This window comes from Salmo salar, chromosome ssa12 (genome assembly GCF_905237065.1).
Source record: "Salmo salar chromosome ssa12, Ssal_v3.1, whole genome shotgun sequence".
In the NCBI taxonomy this organism is placed as follows: Eukaryota; Metazoa; Chordata; class Actinopteri; order Salmoniformes; family Salmonidae; genus Salmo; species Salmo salar.
In genome coordinates, this window is record NC_059453.1 from 97,474,374 (window position 1) to 97,489,053 (window position 14,680).

The 14,680-nt window shown below is 40.7% G+C and overlaps 1 protein-coding gene across 1 annotated transcript; it reads right to left on the reverse strand.

Annotated features, from left to right (window-relative positions):
• Positions 1-8,139: 8,139 nt before the first annotated feature.
• LOC123725640 (E3 ubiquitin-protein ligase RNF186-like) lies at positions 8,140-10,953 on the reverse strand. The gene is made up of 3 exons (XM_045692105.1): positions 10,195-10,953; positions 9,395-9,951; positions 8,140-8,486 (listed from the first exon to the last, which is right to left on the reverse strand). Exons 2-3 carry the CDS (start codon positions 9,730-9,732, stop codon positions 8,411-8,413), a joined length of 414 nt encoding a protein of 137 aa, XP_045548061.1. The 5' UTR covers positions 9,733-9,951; positions 10,195-10,953; the 3' UTR covers positions 8,140-8,410.
• Between the last annotated feature and the right edge of the window lie 3,727 nt (positions 10,954-14,680).

The following is a 14,680-nucleotide window of genomic DNA, read 5'->3' on the forward strand; positions in this document are numbered from 1 at the left end:
CTTTCTCTGAATAAACTGTACAAGACCTTTTGCAGAAAGCTGAATCCTTGCCTAATTATTAACCCAGTGTCTTACAAACCCTGGGGATTAGTCAAGGATATATTGATTGTTAATTTATAGCATTAGGATAGAAAATTCCTTTGACACATTTACAGGGCAGGTGTTCATGTCTACAAAGGGCACATAGACTGAGTGTATAAAAGGTGTTTCTAATGTTTGGGTCAGTCAGTGTACGTCCAGTTTATGATGGATCAATCTTCTTTGGAGGAGAATTTTCACAAGAGAGGTGGGATCATTTGTAGAACCCTTTCTTTGGACTTGTAGAATCCTGTCTGCGGACTTGTAGAATCCTATCTGTGGAATTGCAGAACCCTCTCTGTGGACTTGAAGAACCCTCTCTGTGGACTTGTAGAACCCTCTCTGTGGACTTGTAGAACCCTCTCTGTGTACGTGCCTGGTTATTGTAGTGTTTATGTACAGAATCAGTTCAATGGAAGCAGTTTCTCTTCTAGATAATAGTCACAGTTCAGTGGAAGAAGTTGTTGATCTTCTCCTATGACCCTTTAATGACTCACTTATCTTACAGTATATGGTATACCTGTATATTGTGGATGACGTTTATTATAGTTTATATGGATCCCAGGACTCCATGGAAATGTCAGGTGTTTATGAGTGAGTGGGCTGTCCAGTTGTTTTACCATAAAAATCTGATGAATTGATGGATGAATGAAACCCAAATCAGGAGAGTTTCAGGCTGCTGTGTTGTTATTGTTTTAAAGTCACGTGTTTCTACTAAAATCAGGTCACATGTTCAGTGGAAACCTTGTAAACAACCACTCTAAACGGTCAAATAGAAAACAGTCTCCCTGCTGAAACTTGTAAATAAACAGGCTTGACTTGTAATTGACAAATGATGACGGCTCTTCTTTAGGTTCACCTGGAAATTCCAGGTGATTCACGCCTGTCTATTCACAATGTCAGCTAAGTGCCAACCACTAACGCATAACAGACACAAACAAACAAATGTATTCCATGGACAAAACATACAATTTCACGTCGCATATTTAAGCATGGAATGTGTGTGTATCTCACTAATGAATTCCTATCATTAAAGGGCCAGAACAAGAGACTGAAAGAGCTTTGTCAAAGTCTTCTGCTAGCTTCTAATTGTTATTTTTCTGCTTTCTGAAGTAATGACTAAGCTGCACACTAAAACAACGTGAGCTAAATGACAGTAAATGATGAGTAATTCTGCTAGCCAGGGACGGTAACCAGCTCTACCATCAGCCCTGTTTTGTAACACAGGGACTTTGTCCCAAATGGAACCATATTCCCTATATAGTGCACTACTTTAAAGGCAAAGGCTCTGGTCAAAAGTAGTGCACTACATATGGAACAGGGTAGCATTTGGGACACAGGCAGGGACAATAGAGCTGCCTACTTCTCTGACAGACACCTCAAGGCTACAATTATCAAGAAAGGTTAAGAACAATAAACCAAAAAGGAGCCATAAAATATACATATCAAACACAAAGTTTATATATATACATATAGACTGTTGTCTCCTCATTATGGTCTATATAGACTGTTGTCTCCTCATTAGGGTCTATATAGACTGTTGTCCGCTCATTAGGGTCTATATAGACTGTTGTCCGCTCATTAGGGTCTATATAGACTGTTGTCTCCTCATTATGGTCTATATAGACTGTTGTCTCCTCATTAGGGTCTATATAGACTGTTGTCCGCTCATTAGGGTCTATATAGACTGTTGTCTCCTCATTATGGTCTATATAGACTGTTGTCTCCTCATTAGGGTCTATATAGACTGTTGTCCCCTCATTAGGGTCTATATAGACTGTTGTCTCCTCATTAGGGTCTATATAGACTGTTGTCTCCTCATTAGGGTCTATATAGACTGTTGTCTCCTCATTAGGGTCTATATAGACTGTTGTCTCCTCATTAGGGTCAAAATAGACTGTTGCGTTGTTGCTATACTAGTCAGCTAAGTCCATTGGAGATTTAAACATATTGGTCTCTAAATCCGTGTCTCAGCACAGTTAGGGAGACTCACGGAGCCGGCCTGAACTGCTTGGCTCATGGGTTGACTGACAACAAACACTACCCAAGACGCATCAACTCATATCGTCATCTGTCTGAAATGGCATTCTATTCCCTGTACAGTATTCTCTACTAGCCAGACCCTAGTCAAAAGTAGTATACTATATACTGTACTAGTCAGGCCCTGGTCAAAAGTAGTATACTATATACCGTACTAGCCGGTCCCTGGTCAAAAGTAGTATACTATATACTGTACTAGCTGGGCCCTGGTCAAAAGTAGTATACTATATACTGCACTAGCCGGTCCCTGGTCAAAAGTAGTATACAGTCGTGGCCAAAAGTTTTGAGAAAGACACAAATATTAATTTCTACAAAGTTTGCTGCTTCAGTGTTTTTAGATATTTTTGTCAGATGTTACTATGGAATGCTGAAGTATAATTACAAGCATTTCATAAGTGTCAAAGGCTTTTACTGACAATTACATGAAGTTGATGCAAAGAGTCAATATTTACAGTGTTGACCCTTCTTTTTCAAGACCTCTGCAATCCGCCCTGGCATGCTGTGAATTAACTTCTGGGCCACATCCTGACTGATGGCAGCCCATTCTAGCATAATCAATGCTTGGAGTTTGTCAGAGTTTGCGGGGTTTTGTTTGTCCACCTGCCTCTTGAGGATTGACCACAAATTCTCAATGGGATTAAGGTCTGGGGAGTTTCCTGGCCATGGACCCAAAATATCGATGTTTTGTTCCCGAGCCACTTAGTTATCACTTTTGCCTTATGGCTAGGTGCTCCATCATGCTGGAAAAGGCATTGTTCGTCACCAAACTGTTCCTGGATGGTTGGCAGAAGTTGCTCTCGGAGGATGTGTTGGTACTGTCATGACGTTGCCCTCTTTGGGTTTTCTATGCACCATTCCCCTACCTCTGTCTCCCACACCCAGGCTGCTGTGGTCAGAAGAGGTCGTAAATTCCTATGAGAAGATCCTGCCTCATAGCCCCAGTATAGAGAGAGAGTGAGTTTTCATAGACCAAACAAAGGAATTCTTCTACCTCACAGAACTTGACAACCAAACAATATTCAGGTTCTGGAGAATGTATAAAAGATCGGAGAAGAATCCAGCAACGGACTGGTCCGTTTGGTGCAATTTTGTAAAACTCATGAGAGACAATACGGCCACATTACCATAATCATGTTTATAGAAGTCTCAGGTATGAGTTTTACATCTAAATGGTTGTATAAAATGAATGAATAAGGATGGAACTGTTTGTGAAATTGTGTAATGTGATTTTGGACTGTTTAATGAAGGAAACTCCAATTCCCTTTGGAGTCTTAAAACCTGTTAGGGCTAGGGGGCAGTATTGACACGGCTGGATAAAAAAACATACCCGATTCAATCTGGTTACCACTCCTACCCAGTAACTAGAATATGCATATACTTATTACATATGGATAGAAAACACCCTAAATTTTCTAAAACTGTTTGAATGGTGTCTGTGAGTATAACAGAACTCATTTGGCAGGCAAAACCCTGAGACATTTTCTGACAGGAAGTGGATACCTGATGTGTTGTATTGCCTTTAAACCTATCCCATTGAAAAACACAGGGGCTGAGGAATATTTTGGCACTTCCTATTGCTTCCACTAGATGTCACCAGCCTTTACAAAGTGTTTTGAGTCTTCTGGAGGGAGATCTGACCGAACAAGAGCCATGGAACGATGATGTCCCATTAGACACCTGGCGCGCGAGTTCATGTTGGGTACCCTCGTTCCAATACGTTATAAAAGAGTATGCATTCGTCCACCTTGAATATTATTCATGTTCTGGTTAAAAAGGCCCTAATGATTTATGCTATACAACGTTTGACATGTTTGAACGAACGTAAATATATTTTTTCCCCTCGTTCATGACGAGAAGTCCGGCTGGCTTAGATCATGTGCTAACAAGACAGAGATTTTTGGACATAAATGATGAGCTTTTTTGAACAAAACTACATTCGTTATGGACCTGTGATACCTGGAAGTGACATCTGATGAAGAGAATCAAAGGTAATGGATTATTTACATAGTATTTTCGATTTTAGATCTCCCCAACATGACGTCTAGTCTGTATCGCAACGCGTATTTTTCTGGGCGCAGTGCTCAGATTATTGCAAAGTGTGATTTCCCAGTAAGGTTATTTTTAAATCTGGCAAGTTGATTGCGTTCAAGAGATGTAAATCTATAATTCTTTAAATGACAATGTAATATTTTACCAATGTTTTCTAATTTTAATTATTTAATTTGTGACGCTGACTTGACTGCCGGTTATTGGAGGGAAACGATTTCCTCAACATCAATGCCATAGTAAAACGCTGTTTTTGGATATAAATATGAACTTGATAGAACTAAAAATGCATGCATTGTCTAACATAATGTCCTAGGAGTGTCATCTGATGGAGATTGTAAAAGGTTAGTGCATCATTTTAGCTGGTTTTATGGTTTTGGTGACCCTGTCTTTCAATTGACAAAACATTACACACAACTCTTGTAAATGTACTGTCCTAACATACTCTAAATTTATGCTTTCGCCGTAAAACCTTTTTGAAATCGTAAAACGTGGTTAGATTAAGGAGATGTTTATCTTTCAAAGGGTGTAAAATAGTTGTATGTTTGAAAAATTTGAATTTTGACATTTATTTGGATTCAAATTTGCCGCTCTTGAAATGCACATGCTGTTGATGGAGTGCACCACGGGTGGCACGCTAGCGTCCCACCTAGCCCATAGAGGTTAACTAAATTCGAGGACCGCCCATGAGCACAGTTATGGTCTGGCGTCATGGGACAGGCCCTTCTCTGCTCTTCCGAATAAAACCCCCACCTTGGTTTTCTATCCCCAGACCGAGCTTACCTCAATTACGAGATGGCTAAAGGTTGGAGACCAGCTTACCTCGATAACGAGAGGGCCAAGGTTTGACCATGCATTTCTCTGGCTGAACTTTTAACCATACCACGTGGTTAAACTCTTAGACTATCGATACCGACAGAATAAGGACAAGTCTTTGATATTAATTACTAGTCTGCAGCTAGGAATTCGTTATCATTGAACGCGAAGACCGACAACCGCCGAAAACAGCTATTCTATAATGACATGAATGTATGTCACTCTGAACTATCCATTCTAACCACGACGAGAGAGAGAGAGAGGGCAGACAGACTCTCCAACAGAAACAAACTTTTCAACAGAGATCCAGACGACACACTGAGCATAAATATATATATTGATTGCAGTTTTTCCCGAATGAGTGAGCGTTCATGTGCAAAGATTTAGCATTTCAATTGTTATAATTATCAACTCTGTAGTGCCTTCTCAGTTGACCCCCCTTTTGCCTAACAAGCCGCCATGCCGGTTTAGCCCACTAGGGCACATTCCTCTATCATTTCTTGTAACGATATCTACTGTTTGTTATGCATTTCTGTGAATTACTTAGTTAGTAAATAAATGATTTTAAGACAAATGATGTATGGATGACTCATAGTGAAGACTGGGTTCATGCAGATAACCAACAATTTACGATGTTTGGAATGAGACTGATGTGAGGTAACTAATTCGTCATTAATCAGAAGACTAATAGATCAGATATTATAATATCTGAAAGTTGTATTAGGAAAATTATAACTTTTTAATCTGAATATTTTCCTTGGTGTCCCTACCTCCTAGTTAATTACAGTTACACAATTAATCAGTTTAATCGAGGAATAATAATTACAGAGTTATTTGTGTGACGTCCTGACCAGTAAAGGGGTCATTTGTAATTATAGTATGGTCAGGGCGTGGCAGGGGGTGTTTGTTTTGTGTATTTTGGGGTATTTTGGTTCTAGGGGATTTTGGTTCTAGTTTTCTATTTCTATGTTTCTTTTTCTATGTGTGGCCAAGTATGGCTTCCAATCAGAGGCAGGTGTCTTTCGTTGTCTCTGATTGGAAGCCATACTTAGGCAGCCTGTTTTTCCTGTGTTTTTGTGGGTGGTTGTTTTTCATATAGTCGTAGTACCTTACGCAACTGTTGTTTTGTCGTTTGTTAGTATTTTTGTTTAAGTGTTCACTTTAATCAAAATAAAGAAAGAAGATGAGCACTATACCCACTGCGCCTTGGTCTGTCCCTTACGACGTATGTGACAATTTGATAAATATGTCTTCACTTTTATTGATGCCAAAGACACGACAGTACCATTCTTTATTCATGGATGTGTTGTTAGACAAAATTGTGAGTGAGCCCACTCCCTTGGCTGAGAAGCTACCCCACACATGAATGGTCTCAGGATGCTTTACTGTTAGCATGACACAGGACTGATGGTAGCGCTCACCTTGTCTTCTCCGGACAAGCTTTTTTCCAGATGCCCCAAACAATCGGAAAGGGGATTCATCAGAGAAAATGACTTTACTCCAGTCCTCAGCAGTCCAATCCCTGTACCTTTTGCAGAATATCTGTCTGTCCCTGATGTTTTTCCTGGAGAGAAGTGGCTTCTTTGCTGCCCTTCTTGACACCAGGCCATCCTCCAAAAGTCTTCACCTCACTGTGCGTGCAGATTCACTCACACCTGCCTGCTGCCATTCCTGAGCAAGCGCTGTACTGGAGGTGCGATCCCACAGCTGAATCAACTTTAGGAGACGGTCCGCACTTGCTGGACTTTCTTGGGCGCCTTGAAGCCTTCTTCACAACAATTGAACCGCTCTCCTTGAAGTTCTTGATGATCCAATAAATGGTTGATTTTGGTGCAATCTTGTTGGCAGCAATTTCCTTGCCTGTGAAGACTTTTTTGTGCAAAGCAATGATGACGACACGTGTTTCCTTGCAGGTAACCATGGTTGACAGAGGAAGAACAATGATTCCAAGCACCACCCTCCTTTTGATGCTTCCAGTCTGTTATTCAAACTCAATCAGCATGACAGACCGATCTCCAGCATCGTCCTCGTGGCAGGGCTGAAATGCAGTGGAAATGTTTTTTGGGGGATTCAGTTCATTTGAATGGCAAAGAGGGACTTTGCAATTCATCTGATCACTCTTCATAACATTCTGGAGTATATGGAAATTGCCATCATACAAATTGAAGCAGCAGAATTTGTGAAAATTAATATTTGTGTCATTCTCAAAGCTTTTGGCCACGATTGTACTATATACTGCACTAGCCGGGCCCTGGTCAAAAGTAGTATACTATTTACTGCACTAACCGGGCCCTGGTCAAAAGTAGTATACTATATACTGCACTAGCTGGACCCTGTTCAAAAGTAGTATACTATATACTGCACTAGCCGGGCCCTGGTCAAAAGTAGTATACTATATATTGCACTAGCCGGGCCCTGGTCAAAAGTAGTATACTATATACTGCACTAGCTGGGTCCTGGTCAAAAGTAGTATACTATATACTGCACTAGCCGGGTCCTGGTCAAAAGTAGTATACTATATACTGTACTAGACGGGAATTAACACCTCCAACTCTTTTAGGGGTCCATAAATAGTTGGATATCGGACAGTTACTTTCCTAATGTAATGATAATAATAAGCAATTTCACACTCTTAGACAGGGTTATTTTAAAGTAGATGTATTTATTTACCAATAAATATAATCCCAATATAAAAAAACATGCTCTTTAAACAGAACAGATAAATAAAACATGTAAAATGAGGATAAACAAATCCACCTTCCTTTATATGGGGGATTGGAAATGATGCAGACAATTACATTGATAAAAGCAACAATCAATCTGCAATATTAAAGCTGTTATAAAATGATGTAATAATAAATACTAAACATCCACTTCCCTTCACGCAGTAATACACCTTTTATCAAATGATTAAACATCTATTATAAACATTGTTCACAGTATATTGTATTGTACACAGCACACAGTCTCTAACCTTCACCCCTTTATCTATCTATCTATCTATCTATCTATCTATCTATCTATCTATCTATCTATCTATCTATCTATCTATCTATCTATCTATCTATCTATCTATCTATCTATCTATCTATCTATCTATCTATCTATCTATCTATCTATCTATCTATCTATCTATCTATCTATCTATCTATCTATCTATCTATCTATCTATCTATCTATCTATCTATCTATCTATCTATCCTTCATTATTATTTAACCCTTATTTTACCAGGTAAGTTGACTGAGAACATTACACATACGCAAAGTCAATCAAACCCAAAGAATATTTATAATTGGTTCAATCTTGCGTCATTATTGAAAATCCCCGGTCGGTCCTGTTTAGTGAATTAGCTTCATTACTCAATGAGTATCTCCTACTCTGAAATGGTAACATCCAGTCTTCTTTATCCCTGCTCTTCGTCTTCTCGGTTTACAGTACATTGTGCTTCATCCTCCTCAGGAAATTCTGTAGTTTGAGCCTCAGGCCACAATGCCTTGATGGAGACCTGGAGGACAGGAGAGTAGGGGGAAAGAAACAGAGTAGGCAGAGAGAGAAAGAAGGGAGAAAGAGGGGGAGAGAGAGAGAGAGAGAGAGAGAGAGAGAGAGAGAGAGAGAGAGAGAGAGAGAGAGAGAGAGAGAGAGAGAGAGAGAGAGAGAGAGAATTACAGTTTAGTAATTGAACAGACTTCTGAACCTAAAAAGGAAGCTGTACAAGCTGCATAATACAATCATAATACGATCAAAGTAAAGAAACTGTCACCTAAAGTAAAACCATCACAGTACAACAATACAACTGATGAAGAGAGAAATCAAGACCAATAGATGTAGTGATACAGAAAGGGAGAGAGCAAAGAGAGAGAAAGGGAGAGATACGAGAGAGAGACAGAGAGAACAAGAGAGATACAAGAGAGAGAGAGAGAGAGCGAGAGAGAGAGAGAACAAGAGATACGAGAGAAACAGCGAGAGAGAGAAAGAAAAAAAGCAGAGCGCTGCAAAGTGGAGAGTGATATCAGAGAGTGATAGCAGAGAGTGATAGCAGAGAGTGATAGCAGAGAGTGATAGCAGAGAGTGATATCAGAGAGTGATAGCAGAGAGTGATAGCAGAGAGTGATAGCAGAGAGTGATAGCAGAGTGATATCAGAGAGTGATATCAGAGAGTGATAGCAGAGAGTGATATCAGAGAGTGATATCAGAGAGTGATAGCAGAGAGTGATAGCAGAGAGTGATAGCAGAGAGTGATATCAGAGAGAGATAGCAGAGAGTGATAGCAGAGAGAGATATCAGAGAGTGATAGCAGAGAGAGATCGCAAAAGAGACAGAACAAAATGAGAGGAAGAACAGAGAGCAGAGGAAGATTTCTCCAGGTTTCTAAATCAGTCTATCAATCCATCCACCTTTGCCTGGGGTACTCACCATGTGTACGGTGTAGTGGTCTGTGTCTGTCTGTTAGCTTCCTTCCACTGTCCTTCCTCTTCCTCCTCCTCCTCTTCCTGTTGTGTGTCTAGTATCTGGTCCCAGATCTCAGTGTTAACCCACAGCGACCCCGGCAGGGTGAGGCTGGGCTCGGTGCAGGTGATCCAACGGCACAGTGGGCAGCAGACTGTCAGTAGGCCGCTCTGGTGCCTGGACATCGCCTGCAAGCACAGCCCACAGACTGTGTGCTTACAGTGGAGCATCCGAGGGATCTTCTCCCTACGAGAGTAGGATTGGAGGCAGACGCAGCACTCCATGTCCTCACTCATCAGACCCATGGCTGGATGGCTGGGGTGTGGATGGATGGATGGATGGATGGATATACGGCTGGAGCACAGAGGAACTCTAGACAGAGAGTCAGTGTCTGGGCAGGAAGACGTGGGGTTTAAACGCTGGTCTGAGGTCAGTGTTCCCCTTGTGGTTTATTAAGGTCCTGGTTTGGATTTGATGAGGATGAGCTGATCCTAAATCTGTGCTTTGGAGCGTAGGTCAGGAATCTGCAAAAGACATTAAGATGTTAAAATAAATTAAATTAGACTCAGTGACTTCATCACTGGCACTATGTTAACATATATAATGTAATAACATATCTTAAATCAACAGGCTGTCATGTTTTTCTGAAAAGACATGAAGAAAAAATATCTTTAAAAATATCACACATTTATAACATCCATAGTTATCAGATATAGATAAACCTTTTCACTTTTATCATTATCAATGAGAGGCAATATTTTACTTACAGGTTCTGGAAGATTGTCAGCACAGCGACCAACTATCTAACGACAAAACTGTGTGTGTGAGAGAGAAGAGTGTGTGCTCTTATTTTAAGCCTTGAGGGAGGAAACAAAATGCAGTTATTTTCCCAGAAAGGGCGGTTTCTCACCTCCTCTACTCTCAGGTGAGGCAGGAAAGTTCCATGGAACGAGGTAAACACTTCCAGGTCACTTCTATAGCATAGTAGGTCACGTCAGGAGAATTGCCAGGGCCGTGTATTGACATTTTGAGGGGGAGCATTTGTAGAACACTTTCTGTGGACTTGAAGAACACTCTCTGTGGACTTGAAGAACACTCTCTGTGGACTTGAAGAACCCTCTCTGTGGACTTGTAGAACCCTCTCTGTGGACTTGAAGAACCCTCTCTGTGGAATTGTAGAACCCTCTCTGTGGACTTGTAGAACCCTCTCTGTGGACTTGTAGAACCCTCTCTGTGTACTTGTAGAACCCTCTCTGTGTACGTGCCTGGTTATTGTAGTGTTTATGTACAGAATCAGTTCAATGGAAGCAGTTTCTCTTCTAGATAATAGTCACAGTTCAGTGGAAGAAGTTGTTGATCTTCTCCTATGACCCTTTAATGACTCACTTATCTTACAGTATATGGTATACCTGTATATTGTGGATGACGTTTATTATAGTTTATATGGATCCCAGGACTCCATGGAAATGTCAGGTGTTAATGAGTGAGTGGGCTGTCCAGTTGTTTTACCATAAAAATCTGATGAATTGATGGATGAATGAAACCCCAATCAGGAGAGTTTCAGGCTGCTGTGTTGTTATTGTTTTAAAGTCACGTGTTTCTACTAAAATCAGGTCACATGTTCAGTGGAAACCTTGTAAACAACCACTCTAAACGGTCAAATAGAAAACAGTCTCCCTGCTGAAACTTGTAAATAAACAGGCTTGACTTGTAATTGACAAATGATGACGGCTCTTCTTTAGGTTCACCTGGAAATTCCAGGTGATTCACGCCTGTCTATTCACAATGTCAGCTAAGTGCCAACCACTAACGCATAACAGACACAAACAAACAAATGTATTCCATGGACAAAACATACAATTTCACGTCGCATATTTAAGCATGGAATGTGTGTGTATCTCACTAATGAATTCCTATCATTAAAGGGCCAGAACAAGAGACTGAAAGAGCTTTGTCAAAGTCTTCTGCTAGCTTCTAATTGTTATTTTTCTGCTTTCTGAAGTAATGACTAAGCTGCACACTAAAACAACGTGAGCTAAATGACAGTAAATGATGAGTAATTCTGCTAGCCAGGGACGGTAACCAGCTCTACCATCAGCCCTGTTTTGTAACACAGGGACTTTGTCCCAAATGGAACCATATTCCCTATATAGTGCACTAATTTAAAGGCAAAGGCTCTGGTGAAAAGTAGTGCACTACATATGGAACAGGGTAGCATTTGGGACACAGGCAGGGACAATAGAGCTGCCTACTTCTCTGACAGACACCTCAAGGCTACAATTATCAAGAAAGGTTAAGAACAATAAACCAAAAAGGAGCCATAAAATATACATATCAAACACAAAGTTTATATATATACATATAGACTGTTGTCTCCTCATTATGGTCTATATAGACTGTTGTCTCCTCATTAGGGTCTATATAGACTGTTGTCCGCTCATTAGGGTCTATATAGACTGTTGTCCGCTCATTAGGGTCTATATAGACTGTTGTCTCCTCATTATGGTCTATATAGACTGTTGTCTCCTCATTATGGTCTATATAGACTGTTGTCTCCTCATTGGGGTCTATATAGACTGTTGTCCGCTCATTAGGGTCTATATAGACTGTTGTCTCCTCATTATGGTCTATATAGACTGTTGTCTCCTCATTGGGGTCTATATAGACTGTTGTCCGCTCATTAGGGTCTATATAGACTGTTTTCTCCTCATTAGGGTCTATATAGACTGTTGTCTCCTCATTAGGGTCTATATAGACTGTTGTCTCCTCATTAGGGTCTATATAGACTGTTGTCTCCTCATTAGGGTCAAAATAGACCATTACTTCCTCATTAGGGTCTATATAGACTGTTGTCTCCTCATTAGTGTCTATATAGACTGTTTTCTCCTCATTAGGGTCTATATAGACTGTTGTCTCCTCATTAGGGTCAAAATAGACCATTACTTCCTCATTAAGGTCTATACAGACTGTTGTCCGCTCATTAGGGTCTATATAGACTGTTGTCTCCTCATTAGGGTCAAAATAGACCATTACTTCCTCATTAAGGTCTATATAGACTGTTGTCTCCTCATTAGGGTCTATATAGACTGTTGTCTCCTCATTAGGGTCTATGTAGACTGTTGTCTCCTCATTAGGGTCTATATAGACTGTTTTCTCCTCATTAGGGTCAAAATAGACTGTTGCGTTGTTGCTACACTAGTCAGCTAAGTCCATTGGAGATTTAAACATATTGGTCTCTAAATCCGTGTCTCAGCACAGTTAGGGAGACTCACGGAGCCGGCCTGAACTGCTTGGCTCATGGGTTGACTGACAACAAACACTACCCAAGACGCATCAACTCATATCGTCATCTGTCTGAAATGGCATGCTATTCCCTGTACAGTATTCTCTACTAGCCGGACCCTAGTCAAAAGTAGTATACTATATACTGTACTAGTCAGGCCCTGGTCAAAAGTAGTATACTATATACCGTACTAGCCGGTCCCTGGTCAAAAGTAGTATACTATATACTGTACTAGCTGGGCCCTGGTCAAAAGTAGTATACTATATACTGCACTAGCCGGTCCCTGGTCAAAAGTAGTATACAGTCGTGGCCAAAAGTTTTGAGAAAGACACAAATATTAATTTCTACAAAGTTTGCTGCTTCAGTGTTTTTAGATATTTTTGTCAGATGTTACTATGGAATGCTGAAGTATAATTACAAGCATTTCATAAGTGTCAAAGGCTTTTACTGACAATTACATGAAGTTGATGCAAAGAGTCAATATTTACAGTGTTGACCCTTCTTTTTCAAGACCTCTGCAATCCGCCCTGGCATGCTGTGAATTAACTTCTGGGCCACATCCTGACTGATGGCAGCCCATTCTTGCATAATCAATGCTTGGAGTTTGTCAGAGTTTGCGGGTTTTTGTTTGTCCACCTGCCTCTTGAGGATTGACCACAAATTCTCAATGGGATTAAGGTCTGGGGAGTTTCCTGGCCATGGACCCAAAATATCGATGTTTTGTTCCCGAGCCACTTAGTTATCACTTTTGCCTTATGGCTAGGTGCTCCATCATGCTGGAAAAGGCATTGTTCGTCACCAAACTGTTCCTGGATGGTTGGCAGAAGTTGCTCTCGGAGGATGTGTTGGTACTGTCATGACGTTGCCCTCTTTGGGTTTTCTATGCACCATTCCCCTACCTCTGTCTCCCACACCCAGGCTGCTGTGGTCAGAAGAGGTCGTAAATTCCTATGAGAAGATCCTGTCTCATGGCCCCAGTATAGAGAGAGAGTGATTTTTCATAGACCAAACAAAGGAATTCTTCTACCTCACAGAACTTGACAACCAAACAATATTCAGGTTCTGGAGAATGTATAAAAGATCGGAGAAGAATCCAGCAACGGACTGGTCCGTTTGGTGCAATTTTGTAAAACTCATGAGAGACAATACGGCCACATTACCATAATCATGTTTATAGAAGTCTCAGGTATGAGTTTTACATCTAAATGGTTGTATAAAATGAATGAATAAGGATGGAACTGTTTGTGAAATTGTGTAATGTGATTTTGGACTGTTTAATGAAGGAAACTCCAATTCCCTTTGGAGTCTTAACTAAATTCGAGGACCGCCCATGAGCACAGTTATGGTCTGGCGTCATGGGACAGGCCCTTCTCTGCTCTTCCGAATAAAACCCCCACCTTGGTTTTCTATCCCCAGACCGAGCTTACCTCAATTACGAGATGGCTAAAGGTTGGAGACCAGCTTACCTCGATAACGAGAGGGCCAAGGTTTGACCATGCATTTCTCTGGCTGAACTTTTAACCATACCACGTGGTTAAACTCTTAGACTATCGATACCGACAGAATAAGGACAAGTCTTTGATATTAACCTGTTAGGGCTAGGGGGCAGCATTGACACGGCTGGATAAAAAACATACCCGATTTAATCTGGTTACCACTCCTACTCAGTAACTAGAATATGCATATACTTATTACATATGGATAGAAAACACCCTAAATTTTCTAAAACTGTTTGAATGGTGTCTGTGAGTATAACAGAACTCAAATGGCAGGTCAAAACCTGAGAGATTCCTTTACAGGAAGTGGCCTGTCTGACCATTTGTTGAACTTCTTTTCCATCTCTATCATTTACTAAGGATCTCTGCTCTAACGTGACACTTCCCACGTCGTCCATAGGCGCTCAGAGCCCGGGAAAAAACAGAATGTCGTCATTCCAGCCCCAGGCTGAAACACATTATCGCCTTTCTCAA